Source organism: Bombus pyrosoma, linkage group LG3 (genome assembly GCF_014825855.1).
Source record: "Bombus pyrosoma isolate SC7728 linkage group LG3, ASM1482585v1, whole genome shotgun sequence".
Lineage (NCBI taxonomy): Eukaryota > Metazoa > Arthropoda > Insecta > Hymenoptera > Apidae > Bombus > Bombus pyrosoma.
The window spans coordinates 5,609,210-5,634,731 of NC_057772.1; the positions used below are offsets into that span (position 1 = coordinate 5,609,210).

Here is a 25,522-nt window from a genome sequence, read left to right on the forward strand (position 1 = left end):
AAACTATTTGCGAAGATTATGTATAATAGGTACAAATAAAGAACTGAAAATAAAAAAAATTCTTTCTTACAAAAAATGTGTTAAAAATGTGTTAGCTGTCTGATACAGACATGAGAGTTAAATCGATAACAGAGACACCGTTCGTTCTTGTTAATCGTGAACATTTAAATCGAACAAAATATCACAGTGAGTAAACGTTATTCGACAAGGAAGGAGCGAATAGTCGTCGCTTAGTCCATGAAAATTGTACAAGATTACCAGGAAATGAATTTCTCCGTTTGTTTGCGAAAGATCAATTTCATTCTATAGAGAAGCTATCCCCGAGGTGCTACGAAAACAGCAAAATGTTGCATTTAGCAGTCTGCGCAGAGAGCGAGTTCTTTGGGTTATTGGCTACAATTGTTTCACTCGTCCTGAGAGATTTTCTAATGACTTCTCACTGTAAAACTTCCCTTGCTAGGCATAGCCACGAAAATCGTCATGGCTGTACCAGCGTTGGTATATTTGCCACGAGCAAATATCCAGCGAGTTTTTGACGTGTCATCGCTTCAAGGTATCCCGCGGAGACCGCCGAACGCAAAGAAGGAACCTAACCGAAACGAGGCAGAGCAACCTCTCATTTTCGCTACGGGATAATATTCACTGTCTACCGGGACTTACCGCAATGTAAATTTTCTGAAATTTCTCTACTTGAACCGATTCGCTTCCACGTAGAAACTTTTTGGCGCTGTCTTCACCTTATCTCGCAAACGAGGATATATTAAGAATAATTAAAGTGACTATAGGGGTTAAGTAAAATTTTGTTTTGCGAATAGAGATAAGTAGAATGCGGGTTTCCATGAATTTTTATATTTTTCTCGACATAAGTAAAGAAATGCAACGTGGATAGAAAGTTTCATCTACTAAATATTATAAGAAATAGTCTACACTTTGGATATTTGGTATATTTTCGTGTATTCTATGCGTGTTCATTTTTCCACTATCAAATTTGCCATAAATGTATAAGAATCCTTAGTCTAGAGATAAAGAGTGGATAAAATAGAAAGTTTTACAGTGAAAAATCGTAAAATCGTAAAAGTAAGTGTTGGTACTTGCGGAAGAGTATGAACAAATTTTATTCGAACTTCGCCAATGATTCGTCGAATTGGTAGATATTTTTCTTATATTAAAATAGATACAGTTGGAATTCTATCGAAGCAAATAAGAAATACGTATCTTGATTATTCGAGGAACATAAAACTAGCAAGTATAAGGTTTGCTAAAGACAATAAAGTCGCTTTGCACAAAAGTTTTGCTGAATTTTACTCCGCATGGAATAAAGTGGAACCGCTTTCGAAATAAAGGTTCCTATTCTTTTGTATTTTTCTCCGCACCATCGTTGTTATTCTGAGAATTTCAAAGAGATTCTTTTGTTTCTCGCGTTTCATAAAATTATTAATGAATTAAATTCAAGGAAATAAAATACGCCGTCCTTTCTTTTCGTAAAATTTTAAGTAGAAATTTCACCAAATGTTACTTCGTTTTTGCATTTACATTTAAGCAATAATCATTCGCACACAGTTCAAAACGTTTATAAATACATATAGAATGATCTCTAACGCTTCTAGATAGAAAACATTCGTGTTTGCAGACGAAGTTTAGTTGGTACGTCTTCTGCGGCGAAGACGTTAATTATGGGAATAATTAGCAAAAGCCACAAACATGTAACATTTACTCAAGTTTACAGCAAATATTTGAACTTCAGCAGCCACTTTATCTGCATGTTGTGCAATACTCTTATTTATTTAACTAAACGTCAGAAACTTGATGTAGAAATAAAAATTAATTAGAATTATTTTCATAGAACCTTTATGCCAATAAATGTTCTTCGAAATAATTGTTTTCGCAAGAGTTTCGATCCTATCTTTGTAACTATATTGAATCCAATAGGAAAATGTCCAGTTTTAGAAACAAACGAAGGAAAGTATCTTTTCTTTCGCATAGTTAACGAACTTCCGAATAGAATGAGAAACAGTGGATGGAATTTGATATTTATAATATAACCGACACACTTGTTCGACTAAGAGATTCGAATAGGTCGATGATTTCGAATGGATGAATTCGCGCAAATCAATCGGAGGTTAGTAACTAGTCTGGCGAGCAAATCTCATTATGAGTTGCTACAGAACAATTAGTGCAACTATAGCGTAATTACCAGAGTTCAAAGCATGATTCGTTCATTAATTATTATCACGCTGATGCCAGGTGATCGTTATCCAGGATTCGACGTAAAACAATGTATTCGTAATTTCATGAGATCGTATTCGAAATTCGCCGATGAATTGTAACTGTCAATGGAATATCATAGAATTTCGACAGGTGGAAATTGTTTCGATTAATCAAATTTATTTAGGGATTAATTAACTTCATTTCGAGGTTAGTTATTTATTTACATTCCATTTACGAACCTGTAGGAGGAAAATTGATTTCATTCCGAATCAAGTTAATAACGTTACAAAAATAAAAACGGCCTGGCCAAACGGTTTTGTTGTTAAACGAAAAATACGATCGTGGCGATATTAAAGCGAACACGGAAAATTTGAAAACGGTATGAAAAATTCAGGAATAGAAGAGTAGCGACAAACGAGTATTTATTTCGTAAACGAAGAACGATATAAGTTAGAAGTATCCACTTTTCAATGGAAAAGTCTGATCTCGTTGGTGATCCTGCAGTAATCGATAATATCAATTGAACTTTCTTTTCTGCGTGGTGAAACGAAAAAGGAAACGGAAATCGAAGATCCATCGGGAAGATAGTCGGATACAGCCGGAGAAAAAGATGTCTAAGAGAATGTTCATTCTTTAACGTCCGACGCGGATTACGGTGATTGATATAACGAAATCGAACGATTCTTCTTTGATGTTTCATGATTGTTACTTCGATGTCGATAACACGAAGTACATAATATTATTATATTCATGATATTCAACGTTATAATCCACTAGCTAGTAAACTTTTATAAAGCAATAAGTACCGCTCGTTTGCATTCTATTCACTCGCATAAACATTTATTTTTATGCAAAGAGAAGCTGCTAAACCTACAAGTTCGATATACCTAAAATTCTGACAAAGCTTTTGCTAGACTCGTTTCATTTTCAACAAAAATTGCATCTCTCTTTAATAAATATTTCAAGACCTCCGTTCCAAATATTTCATGTCGCGCAAAATTGTGTAAAAGGTACAAACCAAATGCTTAAGTAGCGAATCGAATCGAAGCTTTAGTCGACATGTTGCAACTATGAGATATGAAAACCAGTGAAAAACAAAGAATAATAAATAAATGGTACGAAGTGTTCGAAACGCTTTTCCCATAATTCCTCTCTCTCTCTCTTTCTCTCTCTTTCCCTCCCTCCTTCTCCCTCTGTCCCACTCTTCTCTCTCTCTTTTTCTGTAATACCTTTCACGTGAAAGCTGTTTTTTTTTCTTTATCAATTTCACAGTCTGGTAAATTGTTACCCCCGAGTTAATTTAGATTTTCTCGCATCACTTTTCTCCGGATTCCGGCATTGACTAGCTATGTGGCGCGTTTGCCTCAAAGAGGCAATACGTAATACCATCAATTGATCGCATACACTGCTACAACACTTCACCCTTCCGAAAGTGCTTCAATAATCCCTCTACGAAAAATCTGTAGGGTCGTGAAAGCACGCCGATGCTCGACTGTCGGAATAGCAAATCACGTACATTCGTTCCTCTCGAACTCTCGCGTCCAGTGTTTGTTCTCGATCACGTCCACTCACGACCTCCGTGTCCCCAGTCTTTTCGCTTTGACATCGATTTTGTATCGGACAGGTAATTACAGGTTTCGAGTTATCTATGCGAATCCATCGGTGGGACGTGCCCCGAATTATTACCACACGCTTCGTTCACCGTTCTCCCCGCTATCTCCTGTCTCTTCCTGTTTTTCCGTCCACTTTGCTGTTCGCCGTGAATCGTTTACCCTGTTCGATCATTCCGCCGCTGTTCGTCCAAAGACACATAACTTCATCTGGTTCCAGAACGTTATTTCATATTTCATCATTCTGCTCGCGCCACCTCCCTCAAGCATTAGATCGCATAATAAATTCACAATAAGTTCACAACGACATTTAATATTTATTTGAAGGAATCGCTGAATGCGACTTTTTTCTTGAATAATACAATTTGTTGGCGATAAGTTTGTTGAAAAGTTAACTAATATCTTCTTTTACCGACGACAAACGTTAAAGATTAATATTCCGAAACAACATAACGACACCTCTTAACAATCCAAATTGCTTTTCAGATAGTACAAACATTTCAGATCAAAAGAGCGTGAAAATCTCGTCTTACGAATTCTAAGAAGTAGACCGCAGGTTTTTATTTGCATTCATAGGAAACGTGAAAGTGTAAAATTCCACGGAATGCACGAAGAACGTGTAAAATATCCAAAGTATACATCTTTAACCGTATTCTCAAAAATGTGAATTTGCTTAAAAATCCGTAGTCAACCGGAGAATAATTGATAGACTGTAGATATTTATAGAAAATTACATTTTTACGAATACAATTAAACAAAAGGAACGTAACCAGAGATTCGCTTTATCCACTTAGTATCGTAACGAGTACTCTGCTTCAGATATTTCGTATATTTTTATGCGTTATATGCAATGCGTGCATTCTTGTTGAAATTCCCCACATCTGCATAAAAATCCGCAGTCCGGTGATTTGAATAAAATTGCAAGACACGTAATATTGTAACGAGAAGTGTATCGTTACACAACTCGGTATGTTTTCGCGAACAAAAGAATATTTCGCATTGGAAGAGGACGGGTGACCAGACTGAATGGATCGAGGGGTTAGGCGCCATCAATGCGGCGAGTCGCGAGAAAGGGGTGAGTTTATTTTCGCAGAGCCACGATATAACTTCCAGACCGACGGTGTATCTCGAGCATTAAGGAAGCATTCGCCTTGGAAGTTTATCGGGTCGTGGTTTCGATTCTTCGGTCCCTTTGGTTGTGTCGGTCCGACGCTGTTCTAGATTGAGACTGGCCGTGAACGGAATAAGAAACAGACGCGATATTTCTCTTCCTCGTCCCTTCTATTCTAACTCATTCCTCGTTTATGTCCACAACGACAAAAGTTCGACGAAAGAAGAGTCCGGGGCAAATTACGGCTAACGCTTCCGTCTAATAATATATTTTTATTTAGCCAATGAACTTTATACGAGAAGAACCGCGAACAAATGTGTTTTTCATTCCCCCTCGTTTCTTTCTATTTCTTTCAACGGAAATCCCTTGGAACTATGGCAGTAAACTTGTATATTGAATTTATACTTACGTTATAAGAGTCGTCATGAAATCATTGATTTTTTATTGTCCTATTCGGCTTGTTTCTCAAGTAAGTATCGTACACTCACATACAGTGGCGAATAAAAGAAAGTCTAAATTTTATACCGTAAACGTTTTTACGGCTATCACGAACCGTGAACGAGGGTCATCCATGTCCGACACGTTTTTCAGTGGGTAAGAAATTTTGGAAAAAATTTGGAAAAATTCATATAGTATCTTGAAACCTTCTACATTGAGATTAGAACACCCATTAGTTACCCATCCTGCGACTTTTTTTTACAAAGCAGAAGATCAAACGTACGTTACCTGCTTGTTTGCGAGAAATCCACACTTTTCACATTTGCTTGGACATAAAAAAGATCTCTGTTTGTGAAGTAAACCCAATGCCTGGGAGTATGACTACTAGACACTTTTTACCAGCTTGGTAATAGTTATCTATCTTAGTATTACATCTGTTTGCTGCTTTTCTTAATTACAATTTCGTTTTGTAAAATTATCCCATCTTTTCCTATCACCTACCTTTTAATTTTCTTTCGTCCGCCACTGTACACACCGATAAATGTCCAAGCGTAAAGAGAAAGCGTTGAAATTATTTTACAACGATCATCTAGAAAAGATTCGTCTTTTTCAAACGTATCTTTATTCTCGTCAAAAATTTGCAAAAAGCAAAAAAAAAAAAAAAGAAAAAGAAGAGAGATTACCAAACAGAATAGACAAACGGAATTACTTCGGATCCTGACATTCGGCTTTCAGCGCAACGCATTTTCTGGCAGGTGTGTTCTATGAGTGCGCTCATAAACCCAGCGTCCGACGATAAAAATTTTTTAATCGCCGGAACGAGCTCGTAGAAAAAACGCATTTCGAACAGTGGTTATACGTCAACGTCGCCACAGGATTGCGTCATTGGCAGATTGGTTCATTTGGATCTACATCCGGTACTGATCTGCATTTGAAATGTCGCTTCGAAGCACCAGCTTCTCCCCGAACATACATTTTTTCAGCCGCGGTTTTTAACAAACCCATTCATTTTTATTGTTCGGTCTTCCAATTACTTGGAGCTCGACATACGGTTTTATTAGCCGTCTATAAATTGGGGACACGGCCGATAATTCTCCTATCGAGTTCGAAATACGGATGAGTAAAAATCTGGGCCAGGCGACGTCGCGGCTCTTTTATACTGATGCACACCGAGAATACGTTTCCGACTGTATCTGGAACGTGTAATTTCCAGATAATGTACTATCAATTTTCTAGCAGAATGACTATACTCTTGGATATTTCCAGCCTTTGAATATCGATCGATGAAACTATTGGTTGTTTTCAAAGTTCACAGTGGAGTAATAAATAATATGCAAAGAAGCATTTGAACGTCATCGTGTTTATTATAGCACCTATGTATGTACTAGTTAGTTAGGTTCGAGTGTATTAGATATCGCGTCACTTAGAGGTACATTCACAAAAGATTGATACTGTGAAGATGAAAGGTAAAACCAGCTAGAAGAAGGCGCCTAGTTGAAAAATAAGAGTACGTAGAAATACCTTTTGTAGCCATCGTATGCAGCGTTTCTTTCACATAGAGTTGATTTAAGTTCTCAGGAGATACGATTAATCGAGCCATGTACTTTGTCGCGGAACGACAGAGGTCAGGATTAAAAGTTGGAAAATTTCATGGATTCAGAAATATTCGCGCAAAGTTTTTACAGCTTTTTTAAGGTAGAAGTTTTGAACACCCCTTTCGATTTAAGGCCAACTTATCTACGTTTGTCACCGAGCAGTTGAAATTAAATTACTCAGACTACTCGACTTTCTCAGAAATTGTTAAACTCGAATGTTTCAGCAAAATACTCTTATTGTCTGCCTCGATAAAATTACGGTTGACCCAATAACGATTCTACGAAAGTATTATAATTTGTAGACATTTGTTCGTTTCTAACGAAACGCGATTCAATTACGGAACATTCAATCAACCTAGTCTTTGAGCCGAGCTAGTTTAAACTTAGAATATCGTTTCTATGCAATAAAAAAAGGAACTTTCGAGAACCAAATTATGGCTTGGATATTCAAGTATAGGAACGTGGTAGGTATGGCGGAGGTGCTATTTTCCAGGGCGAAGGTGGAGATTACGGCTAATGTATTCCCTAGGGTGTACAAGTTCTACGTTCTCGCAGCCGCAGCCGTCGTCGTCCAGGACAAAGTTGTCGTTCGACCATGCCAACGAACCAGTGTGCCGTAACAATCGCCATTGCCATGTTAATGGCTGTAAACTCACGGTGCCGGTTCCACGTAGTCTCGTTCGACTTCTTCACCGTTGGCCGTGTGCAACTTCACAACCTTATTTGCGCTTCTTTTGAACGGCGAAAGCCGCGCAGGGTGGAGCCGAGCTAGTTCCGATGCAAATTCGTTGGAAAGCCATGACACTTAATAAAGTAAGAATCTTTGTTTGTTGCTCGTTGCAGAGAGAAAAATAAGCCTTTCATTTTTCGTTTGATCCTTCAGCGACTTAGAAAGTCTTTCTTAAAACTCTACGTACGTATCAAACGTTAAAAAAGAGTCACGTTACAAATACCATTCTTTTCAACGATACCTAACGTAATTACCTAACGTAACGAAATTGAGAAATTAGAAAAACTGAAGTCGCGTTCATTTTAGTTTCTTTAATTTAGTTTTCTAATTTAGGCGAATTATAAATAAATTACCGTTACGATTTTGACGATTTTGACATCTTTTCGTACAAAAACGAAAGATACCTCCATCGGAGGATAATATCAGACGGTTGAGTAAACGGAACGAAAATTATTCAGAGTCGGTGCTTGCCGTTTATCTCACCTAGGCGAACAATATCCGAAGCAAGTGGTGCTCTTTGAGTTGCTAGTGGCGTGAGATTGGCGTTCTTAGCGAGGTGCAGACAAGCAGCGAGAGATATTTCGTCGATACGTTTCGATGTTTCGCGGCCACGCCGAAACAACGCGACAGGGAACGAGAGTGAGAAACAGAAGGAACGAGAACGAAGGTGGATCTCGTTTTAATTCCAGGAGCTGACTGCCTCTTGCATATTCAGAAGTTTTGCGCCGAATGCCAGGCCGTTGTTATGCTAAGACCGTGAGGGCGGCCTGGTCGGCTCTTAGCATATTTCGACGATATTTCCGGCAGTACCGTATCCGTAGGACTTCCGGTGGTACTGTTGCTTACCGAATCTCACCTTGGAAGTTTCCTTCTCCTCCCAGTTTCACGCGCATTTGCATTATCAGCTTCAATTGCTACTCCTTTCGTTCCCTTTCAACCATTTGACCATTCGAGGCGAAATTGATCGAAACGTTGGACGTAGATGATAGCGGTATTTTGAAATTGCTCCGATATCGAAATAGAATCAAATTTTTAACTGGAACGTACGAAACATAATGATAGAATTATTGCCAATTTACCATATATTTTATACTCGCGAGAGAAGCAAACATTTTACGAAGAAAAAAGAATGGGAAAGTAAAAATTTGTATAGTTGTAATTTTGCGTAAAATCGAACTGAAAGCTCCTGGTGGGGAAAAACATACCTGGTGCAATTCAATTAAAAGATCGATGTTTTTTATACATTTTTGAAGTTACAGTCGAGGAATGTTCGTTTATTGTTAATTCTTTACTTCTTGCCATACCTGGGATGAAACGACGTTATTTCTCCTTCGTTATATTTAAACTGAAACGCGGAATATGTCTGAATCACTCGAGTTTCATATTTATCTCTAACAAATAACCAACACTTCGGAAAATCTATATAAACTATTAGAACGCGAACGCATATTTCGATCGTTCGAACATTTTAACGTTGAACAGACACGCTTATCGACAACACGTAATCTGCAGGATCGATTTTCATCCACTTTGAATTATTGCTTTCTTATTTGTCTTAATCAACGCTAACCATTCTTTTTATCGACGTCTATCAACGAAATTTTTTACGTTTTCTTACGTTTACGAATCCTTCAGACAAGAGTAGAGAATAAAATTGGATTGAAGATATTTGCAATAATTCTTGTACACCGTACACCGTACGTCTATCCTTCGAACGTATCGGTTCATTGTTTATGAATTTGTACGGCCATTGTTCGCTAATGCAGTTAAAAAAGTCAAGGGGAGGGTAGCGCCGTCTGTGCGAAACGTTAGGGGAAACAGGCCGGATTACGCGGTAAAGTTTTTATGGGGAAGATTACACGAAGAAATAAAGCATTTAGATGGATGGTTAATGCGTCCGTTGGAATGCAGCTGTATCCACGAGGCTGCCTATTTTTGCAAAATATACTGTTATGGTATTACGCGGGAGTTGCTGGATTTGCTTGCAATAATTTTTATGGTATTATACAGGCTTGTGTGCCGTATAATACGGGCTATGATATTTATATCGATATCAGGAAACTTATCCTCGCGAGATTATTACGATATTTTATGGCCGTATAATTTGAGTTATTGCGTGCCCACTATATTCCGGTCTTACGTCCACGGATTATAATGAATGATAGTTAAGTGTTCTCACGCGTACAGAAATTTTAACGAAGAGTAAGAGTGATAGGTTTAAATCAACGTACATACGTTGAAGTTAAAACGTGTGCACAATGTTACATTTAACGTCTAACTGCAAACTACTTTTCCTTTTTCTTATAGTTAGCCTGTAAACTTTTATGCGTTTGTTGGAAATTTAGAGGCTCAATAGACGCGCAGAATGCACATAGTACGCAAAAATATATGAAATATGCTAAATGCAGTATTTGTCGTATTTAGCAGGTAAAACAAATTTCTATTTAGGTTGCAGTTTTATAAATTATATTCATAAAACTTTCTGTTTGTGATATAAATAAAAAGGAGTATTTTTCTTGGAAACGGAATCGTAATAAACAATTTCAGGACAAGTCAACTTGGAAATTTATTGGAATTAAATAGCAACGCGTTTTCGCGCCAAGCGTTGTTCCACATTCTTTCGCGAGAAGTCCATGACATTAATCAAAGACGACTATCTTCATTTTCTACTCGTTTTCCTCTCCCCGACATCGTTCAACCCTATGGCAATTTTTCTGCAAAGCAATGTTCGCCTGTCCTTCCATCTGTTTTAAAGCACTTGTTTGTTCAGGAACGTTATTCCCGTAAATTGTATTTTCATGATCGTCCATCAATTACTAAAGTAACTTGAAATTTATCGTTGGATTCCTTTAAAACGAGAGTGACAAACGTTCGCGGTTTCATTCACCGATCGAAAAACAATCGATGCTGTATTTCGATAATTTATGATGCAATTACTATCGTATTACGATGGATGTGTATACTTGCAGTTTATTTACTCGTAACGATGAAACAATCGTATCGTTAATCTTTAGTCGTTAATTATTGACGAGTCACGAAAATTTCGATTCAATCTTCGATTAAAGAATCGTCCTTTCGTCTTTTGCATATCCTGGAATTATATCAAATAAACTCGCGATATTGCTATGTTTCATGCGTGCGCACAGCGCGAAGGCGTTCCATTAAACTTCGATTTCTTCGGCAAACAAAGTTTATTTGCACCGTGCTTACAACAACGTTCTCGTCGTGCTGTTACAACTTTACCTATTCGTGTCTTTTTAGGAGCAAACAAAAGTTGGGAATCGAAGAGAGAACGACGAACGGAGATATACGTAAAAAGGAGCGAAAAGGGAAAAGAAGATGGGAAAAAAGGCAAACGTGTAGGAAAGGGAAGATCGAAAGAAATTTTCTTGTTCGTAGCTATCGAATAGTTGCGACAGAAGCGAGAAAAATCGCGAGGATCGCGCAAAATGCCACACGAACCGCGTACATTTTACGAGACAGAGTAGATTACAAGAAATATATTTCGAGGCCGTTCGTTTCATCTATTCTATGTAGAATTTACGAGGCGCGATCCTTTGGAAGAGGACGCGTAATCGGAAAGTTATCTACGGCTAGACACGTCGTAAAGAAAGAAGACGTTAAGGCGGCTGCGATAGCAAAGATGACGGAGGATAGGGAAGGGAGAACGAGATTAAAAAATATATCCTGCGAGCTGCACAATTCCACTCTGGCAACGATCGATCATTCGTACATATTACCATTCCCGTTGCCGAAGTATAGAAAGAGAAAGAGGAAATCCATCTTCTCGTGGCGTTTGACGTTGACGTCGACGGATATGTACTACTATCACCGCGACGCCAGAGGAAGATCCTGAAATACTTTGCCACCACGCGAATGGAAAATAAAAGTGTCAACGTTTTCGGAATGGTCAGCGTGTCACGGGTTTCATTATGTTTTATTACATTTATTCGCTAGCTTCTCACGCGTAAACCTTTTCTCATATACGAGTGTCTGACTATAAAGAGCAATTTCCCCTTTGATCAATGGTCTATAGCTGTGGAGATACGCGTGGAGAATGCGAGACGATTTTACGAATGTCGGAGAGATTTCGATAGACAATCGATGTTACCTTTGGCGATTCTATCGTGAGCCAATAGTCAGCGTAGATAGAACAAATATTAATTGTAGGATTTTTCATTTAAGAGCTTTTGTTTCGTCCGAGTGTACGATTCCTTTCCAGTTTTCGGTCGTCTATTTTTCGTACGTGTTGACAAACTTCATATTTTTACCACAAAGAGCTGGTTTTCGTGTCTTTGCTTTTGCCTTTAGATCGATTCTTTCGAAAGAGCAACGCGCGGCCCATTCACTAGCTTTGATGTCACGTTCCGGGGAAGAGATTTTTGATGTTTTCGGACACAGGAAGTGCCCTTTCACGATGTACCTTTCGATCGGAAATAAATTGCGATTTATTAATTTTTCAAGAAATCGATACATATTCCAATTCTTCGTAATTTCCTTCGTAATTTCATCGTGCCGCTACATCGAGGATGATAACGCTGCAACTTGTAACACGATTAGGGTGTACAATTATTTTCATTAGCTGCAAGAAGAAAGAAAGCGTTTGGAATTACGCGGAACGTCTATCGGCGCACGTAAAATCGGAGATCGGTTAGAATCCGCGGTTGTATCGCTTCGTTGCAGATGCCAGAGAAAATAGAAAATGAAAATAGCAATTTTACGGTAGCGAGAGGTGAAAGAATGGAGGAAAGGATAGTGTAGAGAACGTCTGAAGAAGCTGACGTGCTGCAATACCTGAAAGACGAGAAGCGAACCGAACAGTGCACGAAAGAAAGAGTAAGAAAAAGAACGAGGAAAGACGAGAAGGAGACAGGCGTGATTCGAATCCAACGAAACACGAAAAGAAGGAGCGAAAGACCTCTTTGCCATCTCGAGACTTCTCAACGATCCCTTCAAACTCCTTTCTCTTCCCTTTACCTACTTCGTTCCAGTTTTATCGAACTTGATTAATGCTCGCGATACGAAACAAAGGAACGAGGCAATAATAATCAAGTGTTTTAAACGTACATAATACCAATTACTTTTTATCGTTATGCTTCCTTTTTCCTTCAAACAGACCACTATTTGAAATCATTAAACAGATATAGAGCTTTTTCCTTATTTTCATTAGATTTTTATACACAAAACGAGTTATCTCGCCTAAAATTTCGAAATAAATCTTTCCACTCTTGGGAAATCTTGGAAATTTTAGCTCGATTCCTCGCTTTGTTCGTACAAACTCGCGATTCTTCCTCAAGCACTCGATACTTCTCAGTTCCACCATCCTATTCCCTTAATTCGTAGTTTTCGTTTTTTCATAGAGCGTTGACTATTTTCCAATTCTTCGTTGCTATTGAGTTTTCCACGGTACCGGCGATCCCGGCCCAAGCACCGATTTGTAATATTGAAGTGCGATCAGCCGTGTTGAGAAAAGGCATGGTATACAGAGGCGGGCAACGGAAACAAAAGAGGTCGACAAGCTAACGTGGCCCGAAACGAAGAACGAAATTGCGATTAGTCTGCGACCTCTTCTCGTCTAGCAATCCATTAGCGAGTCGCGGGAAAGTCGAAAGTCCCGGTCGTCTTAGGACGCCTCGAGTCCTCTGATTAAAATTCGCGATACTGCCTGGTATGAAAAGCCGCCTTTGGTCTTCTCGCGAACGCGTGACCCGATCCTCGGTGGTCGACGCCGTCGACATCGCCGGCACCTTCGCTGACGCTGTGTTCCTGCCATCGTGTTTCCATCGTCGTTCTCACAATGTCTCGCCTACTACGTCCCTTTCGGTTTCTATTCCCGCGTTCTCTCGAAGTGAAACGCACGGGTCGACGGGAAACGCGGAAAGAAATTATACTGCCAGTGCAAAATGCCAGTGTCCCTGACAAAAAGAATGGGAGTAAAGAGGAAAAAGTGGGACGTGGTGCAGAAGAAGCTGGGATACGCGAGCCAAAAAGGTCAACAAGAATACGGCGACTACTTTGATGGCGAACAGGGTAACGAAAGAACGGAGATTACGATGACGCGAAAGTAACCACGCAAGATGATTAATGGACTTTTCCTTCGACTATCGTTTCTTCGAAGATCGTCCAGGACGAAAGGGACTGATCACGATAAAACCTGAAATCGCGCGGATCGCAGCTATTCTACGCCCGACGAGCAACACGGCTGACTGCGACTAAAATATTTCCAGAAAATATTTTCGCATGGAATATTTCGAGAAGAAAATGTAAGCCTTTTCTTTCTTCGTTTTACGTTGCTGGGAGAAACAACTTACAAGAGAAAAATATTTCGGTACACATACATATGCATCACCGGGATTTTTCGAGAGTCCGAAAGTTTTGCCAGAGCCACACGGAATTTCGCTTAAATTCGACGTACTTGGTCGGAAAGAAATTCGATCCCTGTGTCGTTAGTTCTTAAATTCATAGCCGTTGATTATAATTGAAATTCGCTGTGGAATATTTATTTCAGAGTAAAATGTTTGTTTACGCGGAATAAAGTATTTTTTGAAAATTGGATACTGTCAAACAGTTTTCAATAGAAGTGCTTGAAATTCTATGTTAGAGAACGTGCACGTGAGGTAGACACAGTGGAAAAAATACATGAATAGGTGATGCTCGAGCTTAGAGAGGATAAAATCCTGCTGGATCCGCGAAATCTGAAATATTTTACGCTTTGGTTCCCTCGGTCACTTTGACATTCGATTTAGATTTTTCCAGCTAACAGTAATTTACTATCAACCAGATACAATATTATATTACATCCTGAAAATCGAACATTTCGTCGTATCAGTTCAATTGCATTAACATGTACTACACTTTTTATTAACATATTTTTTACTATAATATTAGGTGATCCGAAAAGTTTCTTTCATTTTATAAGGGAATGATAGACACACAATATTTTTTGTTTTCTATTAGTTTGTCGAATTATGTACGAAAATAATAATAGAAATACAACGAAATGGGTCATACCCAATTCAATAAAATAATATAAAACAGAAATTGTAGTTCTATTATCACCTCATAAAATGAAAGAAACTTTTCGGACAACCTAATATCTACAAGTTGCTGTCTTCTGTAGTTCTCAGTTCATATCTCTACCCATCGAAGCTAACGAAATGTTACGTTCAAAGAAATAACAAAAGGGATCGGTCTGGCAGTAAAATTCGAATGAATTGAGAACTTTGCAGGATCTATCGGCGATAGCTTTTACTTCCATGAAAATATCAATCTTGCAGATAAACACGTGGTGGATCTTTGGGACTTTGTCATGCACGTGCCATTGACGAAAAGGATGAGATATTTGATCCTGAAAATTCCATTCCGAGAATCCTTGCCGATAAAGTGGACTAAGAACACGGAATAAGTGATATGCAACGAGTATCTTACGACGGGGATAAAAATCGAGTTTGATCCTCCGGATCTGTATACTCCGCCTCTTGGTCCTGGTCCAGCAGCACCGCTCAGACTATTTTCTGACTACGTAAGTCTACACTATAAAGAGGTAATCGACGAAATATTCATACGGCTTTGTATCGACAAGTACAAACGGATGATTTCACTTTCAGAAACTTTTTACGTTATTAAATTATATATAATATACATATTATGCAGAAAACTTTGACGAGGAAGGACTATCGTTATTATATCGATGAAAATTGAAACGAATCTGTAAATGAATATAGAAGTTAAAAGTTAAAATTTATTGACACACCTCTGCCTTTTTTCAGTGTTCCGCAAACATCTGTTGTATTTTGCAATCATTTTTATGCGACTTGTACAAGTGGTTACAAAAAGTATTTATTATATCCTTCACAGACCAATTAATTAGACCAAAGAATATTAAATTTCACGTAATTTCGTAGTTGTTTCTATGCGATTGCAAAAATTTGATGCTATGGAAATAAAATATAGAAAAGTATGAAATACGAGAAATATGAAAGAGAGCGATTCGTTGAAAAATAAGGAAGCATATCGATACCGTTTGTAGTCGCTGTCCGCTATCATAATCACTGGCAAACAAAATCATACGAACGCGACACCAGCCGCGAAAGCATTTAGACTCGATCATCTTATAATTAAAGAAGGTATCGATATAACATGTTGCGAAAATTGCCACACGGTTCTATATAGCATGATTTAATAAGTGTAGTATCAAAATTGTGGTTTAGAGCAAGGACAAGAAAATCCATCCGGTTTATTTGAAGTTAAGTTTAGTTTTATCCGCACAAGCAATACCCAATACAAAAACTGACTACTTCCAACTGGGCTTCCAACTTCTGTCTCCTCAGGTCAAAAATTGCTGACCCTCAAACCTCGTATCCTTCTCCCACTCCTTTACTCATTTAGCTTTGGCGTCACCAAGGCATACACTCTTACTTACACTCTCTCTCTCTCTCTCTCTTCCCCAGCACTCTTACGCTTCTTAGTTTATACCTTAAACTTACAACGTATACTATCCCGAGAAACTCGAACTTAAATATACAATAAACCAAGCGTATACTCCCCTTTTCCGATACTACATAAGTTTAGCACGGTTTCGAGAGGAGGGTTGACTGTAAAACAGTGCGAGATGTAACAGCGTTAAGCGTATCTTGCAATCGTTAATTTCCACACGTGATATCGAAGTCTCTCAAAATTCGAAGCTAAACTGGACAAAACTTTGAAAGACACGAACAGCACGAAACATAGCGAGTAAGATAGGAACGAAGACGCGTTTAAAGAACAAACCCGGTCTTCGTAGCCGTTTACAACGCCAGGGGCCTGTTTGCCTGGCTATGCGCCTTTAATGGAATGTCAACTTCCCGCCGTCGAAATCTTTTTGTGAACCGAAAACGGGCTTTCCTTCGAGTCTCGAATAATTATGGAAAATTCTCAGTACCACGAGAAACGAAATGTTTCGCCCGGATGCATCGTGGGTGCGGCTCGTCTTGCGTACCGTGGATCGATAAAGTGTCTGAATGAGACCGTCACCGGAAATAGCGCGATGAAACGTTGTTTACGCTTCGCAATTATTTCACAGGTTGATCGATCGTTGGAAATTCGAGGAGCAGGATAATTAGCGCTTTAAATGGCGCGTAAATATCGTGAGAGTAATTTTCAAAAGTAAACTTATAATTTAGATAAATGCGTGTCGTAATTCGTATCGCGAGCTAAAGCACGAGCGACTTCGCTCGTTCGAATACATCGCGTACCGCGTGAATTTCTCAGAATAAAAAATTATTAATAGTTTGCGTTATGTTTGTACGCGTAATACTTTTGACTTATCGTCGTGTTCTATTAACTCGCCACGTGTCAACGAACAACAGAATAATTTTTTCAGAAGCGTCTTATTTTTTCATTCGACTTTACCGTGATACTTTAGAGATTCATAAGAAATTTACCGGATCCAAACTCGTTGCAGCGATTCCTTCAGCTGGATGAAAAATCGGGTAATTGCAGAAGTTATGGCGAAAGTAACGTGGAAGCAACGGCATAATCATACGCGCTGTGAATCGTATCAAAACTTTATTTATTAAACAGACTTATAAGTTCTCGTTATGAGACTCGCTTTGTATCGTTTCATAGGCAGCCACTCGTCGTTGGGACACGGAAAACGATCGAGTTTTTCGAGTAGAGCAGCAACCAATTAAAAAGTTCGTTACTCACAGCGAAGACGACACCGTGGCGGCCCTCGTCAACGAAAACTTTTCCCGGGAAAAGTAGGAGTTACTTTGGCAATGGCTGCCGGCTATGCGACAAATAACACCGACTATGTCCCCGCTCAACTGTTCTCGAGGACATAATTAATTGCTACACGCAAATACAAATTGCTCTGTTTCGTTTATTCCGTTTATCCATCCCTTTATCAACCAGCTCACGCACTTAACGCAATTTTTCGCACAAACGACGCATACCTTTTACCAGAACATTTAGTTTATCGTACTTTCATAATGAAATCTTTAATTTCATAAGCGTTTTAAAAGTAGTTTATCTACGCGCTGACATTTTAAGAAGATTAAAATATGGATGAAACTCGAGAAAAACTGCATGAAACATACAGGGTGTCCCAGGTTCTTTGCACGAGGTAGTAATAGCACATTCTACGAGTAAAGATAAGAAAAAAAAAAAAAGAAAAAGAAAGAAAATAAATAAAGTCGTTTCAAGCGCAGCTTTGTCAAGTTTCTTGAATGCGGTCGTAGGTATTACGTGAGTCCTAGCTCATCCAGGGAATGTACCGTGTCTATCTTCAACGTTTTTCATCGGCCATCAGGCGCCAGATTTCAGCGTACTATCACCGAAAAGCACTCGATGCTATTCTCGCGAACCTCGGTGAATAGCTTTTTTTGTCGAACTGATTTAATCATATCCGGGACAGCAGACAGGTTTATTGGTGTTAATAGTACACACACGCTGGACGTTACTTTCTACGTGTAAAGCTTGCAAGTTCACTTCTGGCACCTAGAAATATTAGCTACGTACATATCAAGATGAATATTTCCAATCCCCCCAAATAAACAGAGAACGTGTTAAGTTATGAGCTTTTAAAATGGAAAAGGAAAATATTTATCGCGTTTCGCAATAGTTGTACGCAGTGGGAATGTAACGTGATTTTCCATTTTCAATTTCATGTTACCCGTGACTTGGCACGCACGATACAAACTTGTTAACTCTATGGTGCACGTGTCAAGCCTGATAGGTTTATTACTCGTCTCTCCTCGGTTATTATTTGATCAGTCTTCGTGTGGAAAATAACCATCAAAATGCAAAGATATATATTTTTTTATTGGTATTAACGGTTCAATATATTCGAGCAAAAGGGCGTAGTTAAAGAAATGTATATTTCGTAACGTAAAACAAAACGACTTCTCAGGCTTCTCAGGCTCAACGTGTGTTCTATAAGATTAAATACGTTTTATCGACGCTATACTGTATCGAAATCTCGTAGAAAGCGACGTTCGTTACGACCATTATACTTGCGCTTGAGCAGGTCGATGCAAAATTCCACGATGCTTACAGTAATTAACTGGAAGGTATTGAAAAAGTTAGAAGAGAAAGAGACAAACTACGGCCGGACACCATTGCTGACAAGAAGTTGAGTGGTATCCGGTACAGGAAGGTGGCGGACATGAACGAAAGTAGAGCCGATAAGTTGGAGAATTCTGGAAACGAATTAATTTCCTGTGACGTTTCCTTTTTCAGTAAATTGTTCCTAGATTACTTGCCCTTGCTTCTCTGCGATTTGCAACCGTCATGACGAAGATAGACTGGAATTTAATTCTTAAATACTTTTTCTCTTGATGCTTATGTTTGTTCACCATATATATATATATATATATTATATATTTGAAAGCGCATATTTAAATTTACGATCTCATAGGTGTCATAGATTTGCCTGAGGTTTGTAACGTAACGAGTATTTATAACTGTATTTATAACTCTACTCTGGGGGGGTCTGGAAATTCAAAGGTGAGATAACGTGTTTATAATTAATGCGATGACTATGCAGCATTTGGGTATAGATAATACGAACCTACGCTGCACCTTTACTCTAAGCCACCTAGTATATCGATGCTATTTATTTATTTTATTGCTTCTAAATATTGCTGCCGAATGCGACTACTAAATTGACTCTTTTCATTTGAGAAACAGGAAATAAGGATACCGAAGTTAGGAGTTGTACAGAAGATTGACAAAAGATTAAAAGATGATCTATAGCCAGAGAAAAGGATAAAAAGAGAGGAATAGAAGTTGAGAGCAGAAAAAGAAAAAAAATTGAAGAGTCGTTTAAAGGAAGCTGAATGAGAAGGAAGAAAGAAAAAGAGAAAAGAGTAAGTTAGAGGCAATGGATATAAAAGAATTTACGAACTGATACAAAGGGGGTAGTCGGATGAAACGCTTGGCTAACATCAGAAAGTCATTAATGAATCTTTGACAATGCGAATCTGTGATGTTTCAAGACTGACTTCGAAGATCGGAAACTTTACATGTTTCCATTAATAACGTTTGTAGATAGTAGATGTGAAAAATGGACACGTCGAAGCGACATTTATCAAACGTTTTTAAATGGAATAAGTTTTTAAATTTTTGTTCCGGCGATTTCGAACGCTACGTATAGTCATTGAAATTTGTTTTATACGTGCCATGTTGGTTTACGGTATGTTGCAAATCCCGATCACGGTGGAAAAATTCGGTTTTGAAATATAAAGTCTGAAAAGGCTCGTAAACACGAATTGCGTGATTGCGAAACTAAAATTTGTTGGCGAAACAACTGGTAGACGTATTTGAAAAAAATGCTAGATATTTTTGAATTGGTCGTAGATCGGAATGAAACTGTTCTTCGTCGAAACAAACCTACGAAAACAAGCTGAGTTCGAATAGCAATGGATATCTGTAAAAGAGATGCTCGAATGAGAAATTGAATGGGAAAACAAGGCGATACGTGATAAATCGTGAAAATACGAAACTGAAACATTTATAAAAGATAAGAATTTATATTTTGCGATACCTGTATCCCATCTCCGCTTTAGATCAAAAGCTTCGATAAAAATTATTTGAACGATAAAGCGTTCTCTTTTGTTTCTGCATGATTTATGATCATCGATAATTTATTTCGCTTCATCCACCATATTGATCATACCAAGTTTAATGTTCCACAAAACATCTTTTTTTCTATTGCAATAGTGCAATAGAAGGTCTTGCAATTTATTGCAAGTATCCAGAATTGAACCAATTCTGCCTTCAACGATTTATCTATCATAATTAATCAAAAAAAAATGGATATTACATAATAAACGAAAGAAATAAATATCGCATATTATCTATATACGATTTTGAATTTCGGCCAAGTACATAGCTAATTGTACAAAAAAATCCTCCTCATTTGACCATCAAACCCATGCGTTAAATGAACAGCTATCCCAACAACGTAAAAAGACTAAAAACAAAAAAAGAACGAGCACGCTTTCAATGACTCAATACCCAGCGACTACAAAAACGATAGTTCTCACCGGGATTTCACGGCACGGAACCCATTCAGCTTCAATCACCACCTCTCGGTGCAACAAAAATCTACGCTTTTTAAAACGCGAATCATTCAGTGTGCAGGTTATACGTATTTTAAAGTCGACCGGATCCCGCCACCCCGCCTATCTCTAAAGAACACCTTCCCTTCGCCAAATGGCATTCGAACGTTAATTCGATGCTAACGGACATCACGCTAACGATTAAACCAAACATCGTATAAATTTCATCAGGCGCGTACTACCGTCCGTAAACAACCATCGGATCGATATCGACACGTATCGATGATGTTTCAACAATTGCGCGAGAAATATCGGAAGATATCGTAACTTTCAGATTACTGATATCAATTTTCAATACGAATGTTTTCCGAGCAATAGCAAACCGATACAAACATCGAGTCAATATGTATAGTTGATACTTCATGGAAGTATCGATATCTCTGTTTATTACCTAACAAAATTATCGATACTTTATGTACTGCTTTCATACTCTACAACAGCGATTTCCAATTCTTTTCATCTCACGACACGCATAATTTCCCTGGTAGACCAAAAGGTATATCATATTTGGTTCAAGATAGCGCGTTCACACCGGATAGCTGTTATTATTATTGTTCGACAATCCGAGGGGAAAGGAGGTCAGTGCTCTTAACTAAATAGCCAGATATTACATGTTTCAAAAATGTTTGAGCCCGGATTGAAAATCATGGCTTGATAAAATCGCAAATACTCGAATTTGATATTTCAGGACGCTGATACTGATATGTGTCAGATATTGCCTCGAAAGTATGGATACTACAAAAAAACCTTTTCAATTGATTGACACTTCCGAACAGTAGCATATGATGCTGGACCGATAAGAGTTTTAATTACATCGCGTATTATCGAATTTTCGTCGTAAAAGACAATCGTCGATACGTTAAAAAAAAAAAAAAAAAAAGGAAGAAAAAAGAGAAAAGGAAGAAAATGAGAAGAGACATATGACTACAGGAAGAATAATTTGATAAGCTGTTCCGTATCCTACCTGATTATTGCTGCGCGCCCGGTTCACTCATTTCGCGACTCTTTTATTTACTTTTCCCTCTTGTTCCTCCTGCTCCCTCTCTTTCTCTCCCCTTTTTTGCAATATCCACAAAACTCATAGACTTCCAATCTGTTTCAGTAATAACCAGAGTAAACGATCGGACGTGACGTCACTCGGTTCGAACGCCGGCAAGTCGAACGATTTGGAATTGTCGGTTTGCGTGTATGTATGCCGAGTATTCTGACATGTAAAGCGGACAACAGTAGTCCAGTCAACGGCACGGCCATTACACGTTAATGTTGGACTTTGTTTGCCTTGAAAATTGATGCTCGCTATACCGGCCTCTGGTTCACCCTTTCGACCTCGTAACCACCGACTCTTGTTGCTTCTATCCTATTTTTTTCTCCTGCCTCCACCCCCGTATCCCTTCGCCGCATGTCTGTCGCGTTTTCCGCGCGCGAAACCGATACGTTTTATCAGGAATCGTTCGAATGTAAAATTCTCTGTCGTTTCATTTTGTATTTACGAGAGAGCGTGTTACCTTCAAACAGAGATATCATCCGCGAAATCTCGATGCTCGCTGTTTCGATTAATGCCAAGACCGATCTGACGCGCCGAAATTCTTTCGCCCTTATGTTTTAATACAGCTTCCGATTGCAAATTGTACTTCATTTTTAACGGAATGCGCGCAACGTTCCGTACACCGTGGCTACGCTATTTCCGAATTTTGTGCACTCGTAAATCCCGCTTTTCTCGCCTTTCGAAGCGTGTCAAGAATTAACTTACATAAATACGGGGACTTATATTGGGTTGGCAACTAAGTAATTGCCTATTGCGATATCGCCTAATGACAAAATCCGCAATCACTTAGTTGCCAACCGAATATTTCCAGATAAAAGATTTAACACGTTGATTATCATATCGTGATCGTTTTTTTTTTTAGGATGATCAAAATAGGATAAGTTTCACGGGCTAAACAATTTTCAACGAGGCGAATATGACTCGGATAACATTGTCGGTGTAATGTTTGACTGAAATCAAACGTTTCACGGTGTAGCAATCTATCGTTACAACAAAATATATAAAATTGGCGTGGCAGTCAACGTCTTTATCTATTGGGGATCAAGAAATACGTAGTACGTGAGATCACAATACTATACATATTTCAACTTCTTCGAATCTCGTGTAATTGAAGAATCTAGGCAGAAGAAACAGTGGGAAAAAATACTATTTGCAAGGGGATCTTTGAAATTCCTTTTCACAGCCACTAGGTTAGAGAAACAGATCTGAATAACGTAAATCGATCGAAGAAAAATTACAAACGAGACGTTGCGTCGACAAAACTTTGGCCCTTAATGTGTTAAACGACGACACGCAGAAATTGCTCAAGGTAAGATACTTTGTCATTTGCGAATTTTGGAATCGCTATGTTGCCTTTGCATCTTGGGTTTGCAACTCTCGTTTCTCGATCAATGTTCTGATTTTTATCCCGCAGTACTTTGACCTGATGTAATTTCGTTTAGCTAGCGTCAGACTGGAAACGTTTTATAGGTGAACAGTAAAAGATTTTACAACAGAGCCGTGCGATAAGGAATCGGCTTGCGTTTAAATTTGCTTTGTCAGATTTATAGCGTACCGTATCTTCGTACTCTGCTAATTTAAATCTGCGCCATGGTAGACGAATAACTAGGATCTTTCATAAAATTTAGCCATACCAGAGACTAGAGATCGATGATAAGCTACCAAAGCGACTTTACGGCCGCATAGATAAAGTCAAAAGCGAGTAACTGCATAGGTTATTGCACGATATATTTTCTCAGTTGTCGAATAGGTATCTGGTCTTTTGTTGCGCGCAAAACTCTAGACATATACGAGATTGGTCGTCGATCAGACCTATCGATCGTTACTATGAAAAATCGATGACTGGAAGTGGAAAATTGTAGTAACACGTTTTTGATTTAACGCGTGGTATAAGTCTTCATAGCAGAGAAATTCTTCGTGATAATTAGGAAAGTACCATGTGTGCTATTTATGTATCTACAATGCAAATGTATTTATGTTAGCGAATTGTTAATACTCCGAAAAGTTTCTTCCGTTTTATAAGATGATAATAGATGAACAACAATTTCTTATACTATTTTATTGAATTAGATATGATCCATTTCGTTATACTTCTATTATTATGTTCGTGCATAATTCAATGAATTAACTAAACTAATAGAAAACAAAAAACATTGTGCGTCTATTATTTCCTCCTAAAACGAAAGAAACTTTTCGGACAACCTAATACATGAAAATTAGAAACCAAGAAAAATGATTTTTCGAGAATAAGGAATCTCTGACAAAACTATCATGAAATACTCATAGAGGATCTACTTGTGTCATACTTGACCTCATCGTCCTAGCTATTGTATCAATTTAATATAAATATACGTATATAATCGAAGTATGTCACGTATTCTGGATAAAAATCAAAGCGTACTTATATCGTCGTATAATTCTACTTGAAACACTTACCGATCGTCGTCAGCACCGTGAGAGAATATAAAAAGGCTTTGGCGAAGTTCCACTCGTATTCCGGTATCCGTCTTTCTGTCACGGTATCACTAGCGGAACTTCCGACATATGTTCCGGCGTTCTGGGTCGCTATCATGTCTTCGGTGATCCTCTTCACCAGTTGATCCTGAAAACGTGCGATTTCCTGGGCAGCCAGCCTCGTCCAGTTCTCACGGTAAAGAATGTTCAAACTCTCCGTAATTATCCATATATTTTCCACCGTCTTCGCTCGTGCTTCGTGATTAACCTTAATGGCAAAAAAAAAAGAAAGAAAAAATATCCTCATTAAAATGATACAAATACAATTTGGCGAAAATATATTTCATGTACGTACGCGCTTACGAAAAGTTGCTGATTTAAGAAGGAAAGGAAGAATCGCGTGGAAGGAAAATTTTTATTGGAATTTATCAGCGTCGAAGAATAACAGCGCATGATAGATATGGATAAGACGAAGAGAAACTGGAAATATCTTTTCCAGCCAGAAGACTCTACGGAACGAGTATCGCTTCAAAGAAGGAAGAAGAAACTAGTTGGCGACGACCAATCGATAAAACTTGGTTGAAACGGAGCGCCAACGCTAGAACGCACCGATAATTCGATTGATTCAGGTTCACTGAGGTCATCTCAGGTAGGAAAACGGGATTCTGATCAAAGATGCAACGATAAGTCGAAATTCGTTACCGTTTCGCTTAAGCGATAATTGGGAAAGAATCAAATACCGTCATGCTTATTCGAAGCAGCGCGTCACCACCGATACTACACGCGAGTAACGTTGATGCAATGGCACTGATTCGAACGCGGATATAGTTCTTTTCAAAAGAAAGATCAATTGCTAATTGGATGATTTTTCGGTAAAGTCTTTTCGATTGTATCTTTACCGTTAACCATTCGATTTATTGCCTGTGTATTTTTCGGTAAAAAATATTTTGTACAAAATAGTTCGATGGGGGGAAAATTCCGATATCACGAAAAAATTTCTCTGAAATCTATAGAATGGAAAGTAACAAAATGTCCATGTTTCAAACGGTCGTAACAGCAAGTAATATAAGATTTATTTCGCTTTAATTTATGAAACATAGCTCGAGAGAAAGAGCGTTCGTTCGTAACAGCGTGAATCGTTACGTGGCAAGTGACAAATATTCAAGCCATGTGAACCGTAAAAATGCAACAATGAAAGGAAAAATGAAAAAAAAAAAAAAAGAAAAAA

At 38.4% G+C, this 25,522-nt stretch overlaps 1 protein-coding gene across 8 annotated transcripts in view; it reads right to left on the minus strand.

Moving 5' to 3' along the window:
- LOC122577958 (TWiK family of potassium channels protein 18-like) overlaps nt 1-25,522 on the minus strand; it is a 361,683-nt gene that overhangs the window by 32,063 nt on the left and 304,098 nt on the right. For all 8 annotated transcript variants that reach the window (XM_043749715.1, XM_043749711.1, XM_043749709.1 and 5 more), the window contains one exon: nt 24,277-24,562. In XM_043749715.1, the coding sequence (XP_043605650.1) occupies nt 24,277-24,562 (286 nt within the window). The remainder of the gene's footprint in view (nt 1-24,276; nt 24,563-25,522) is intronic.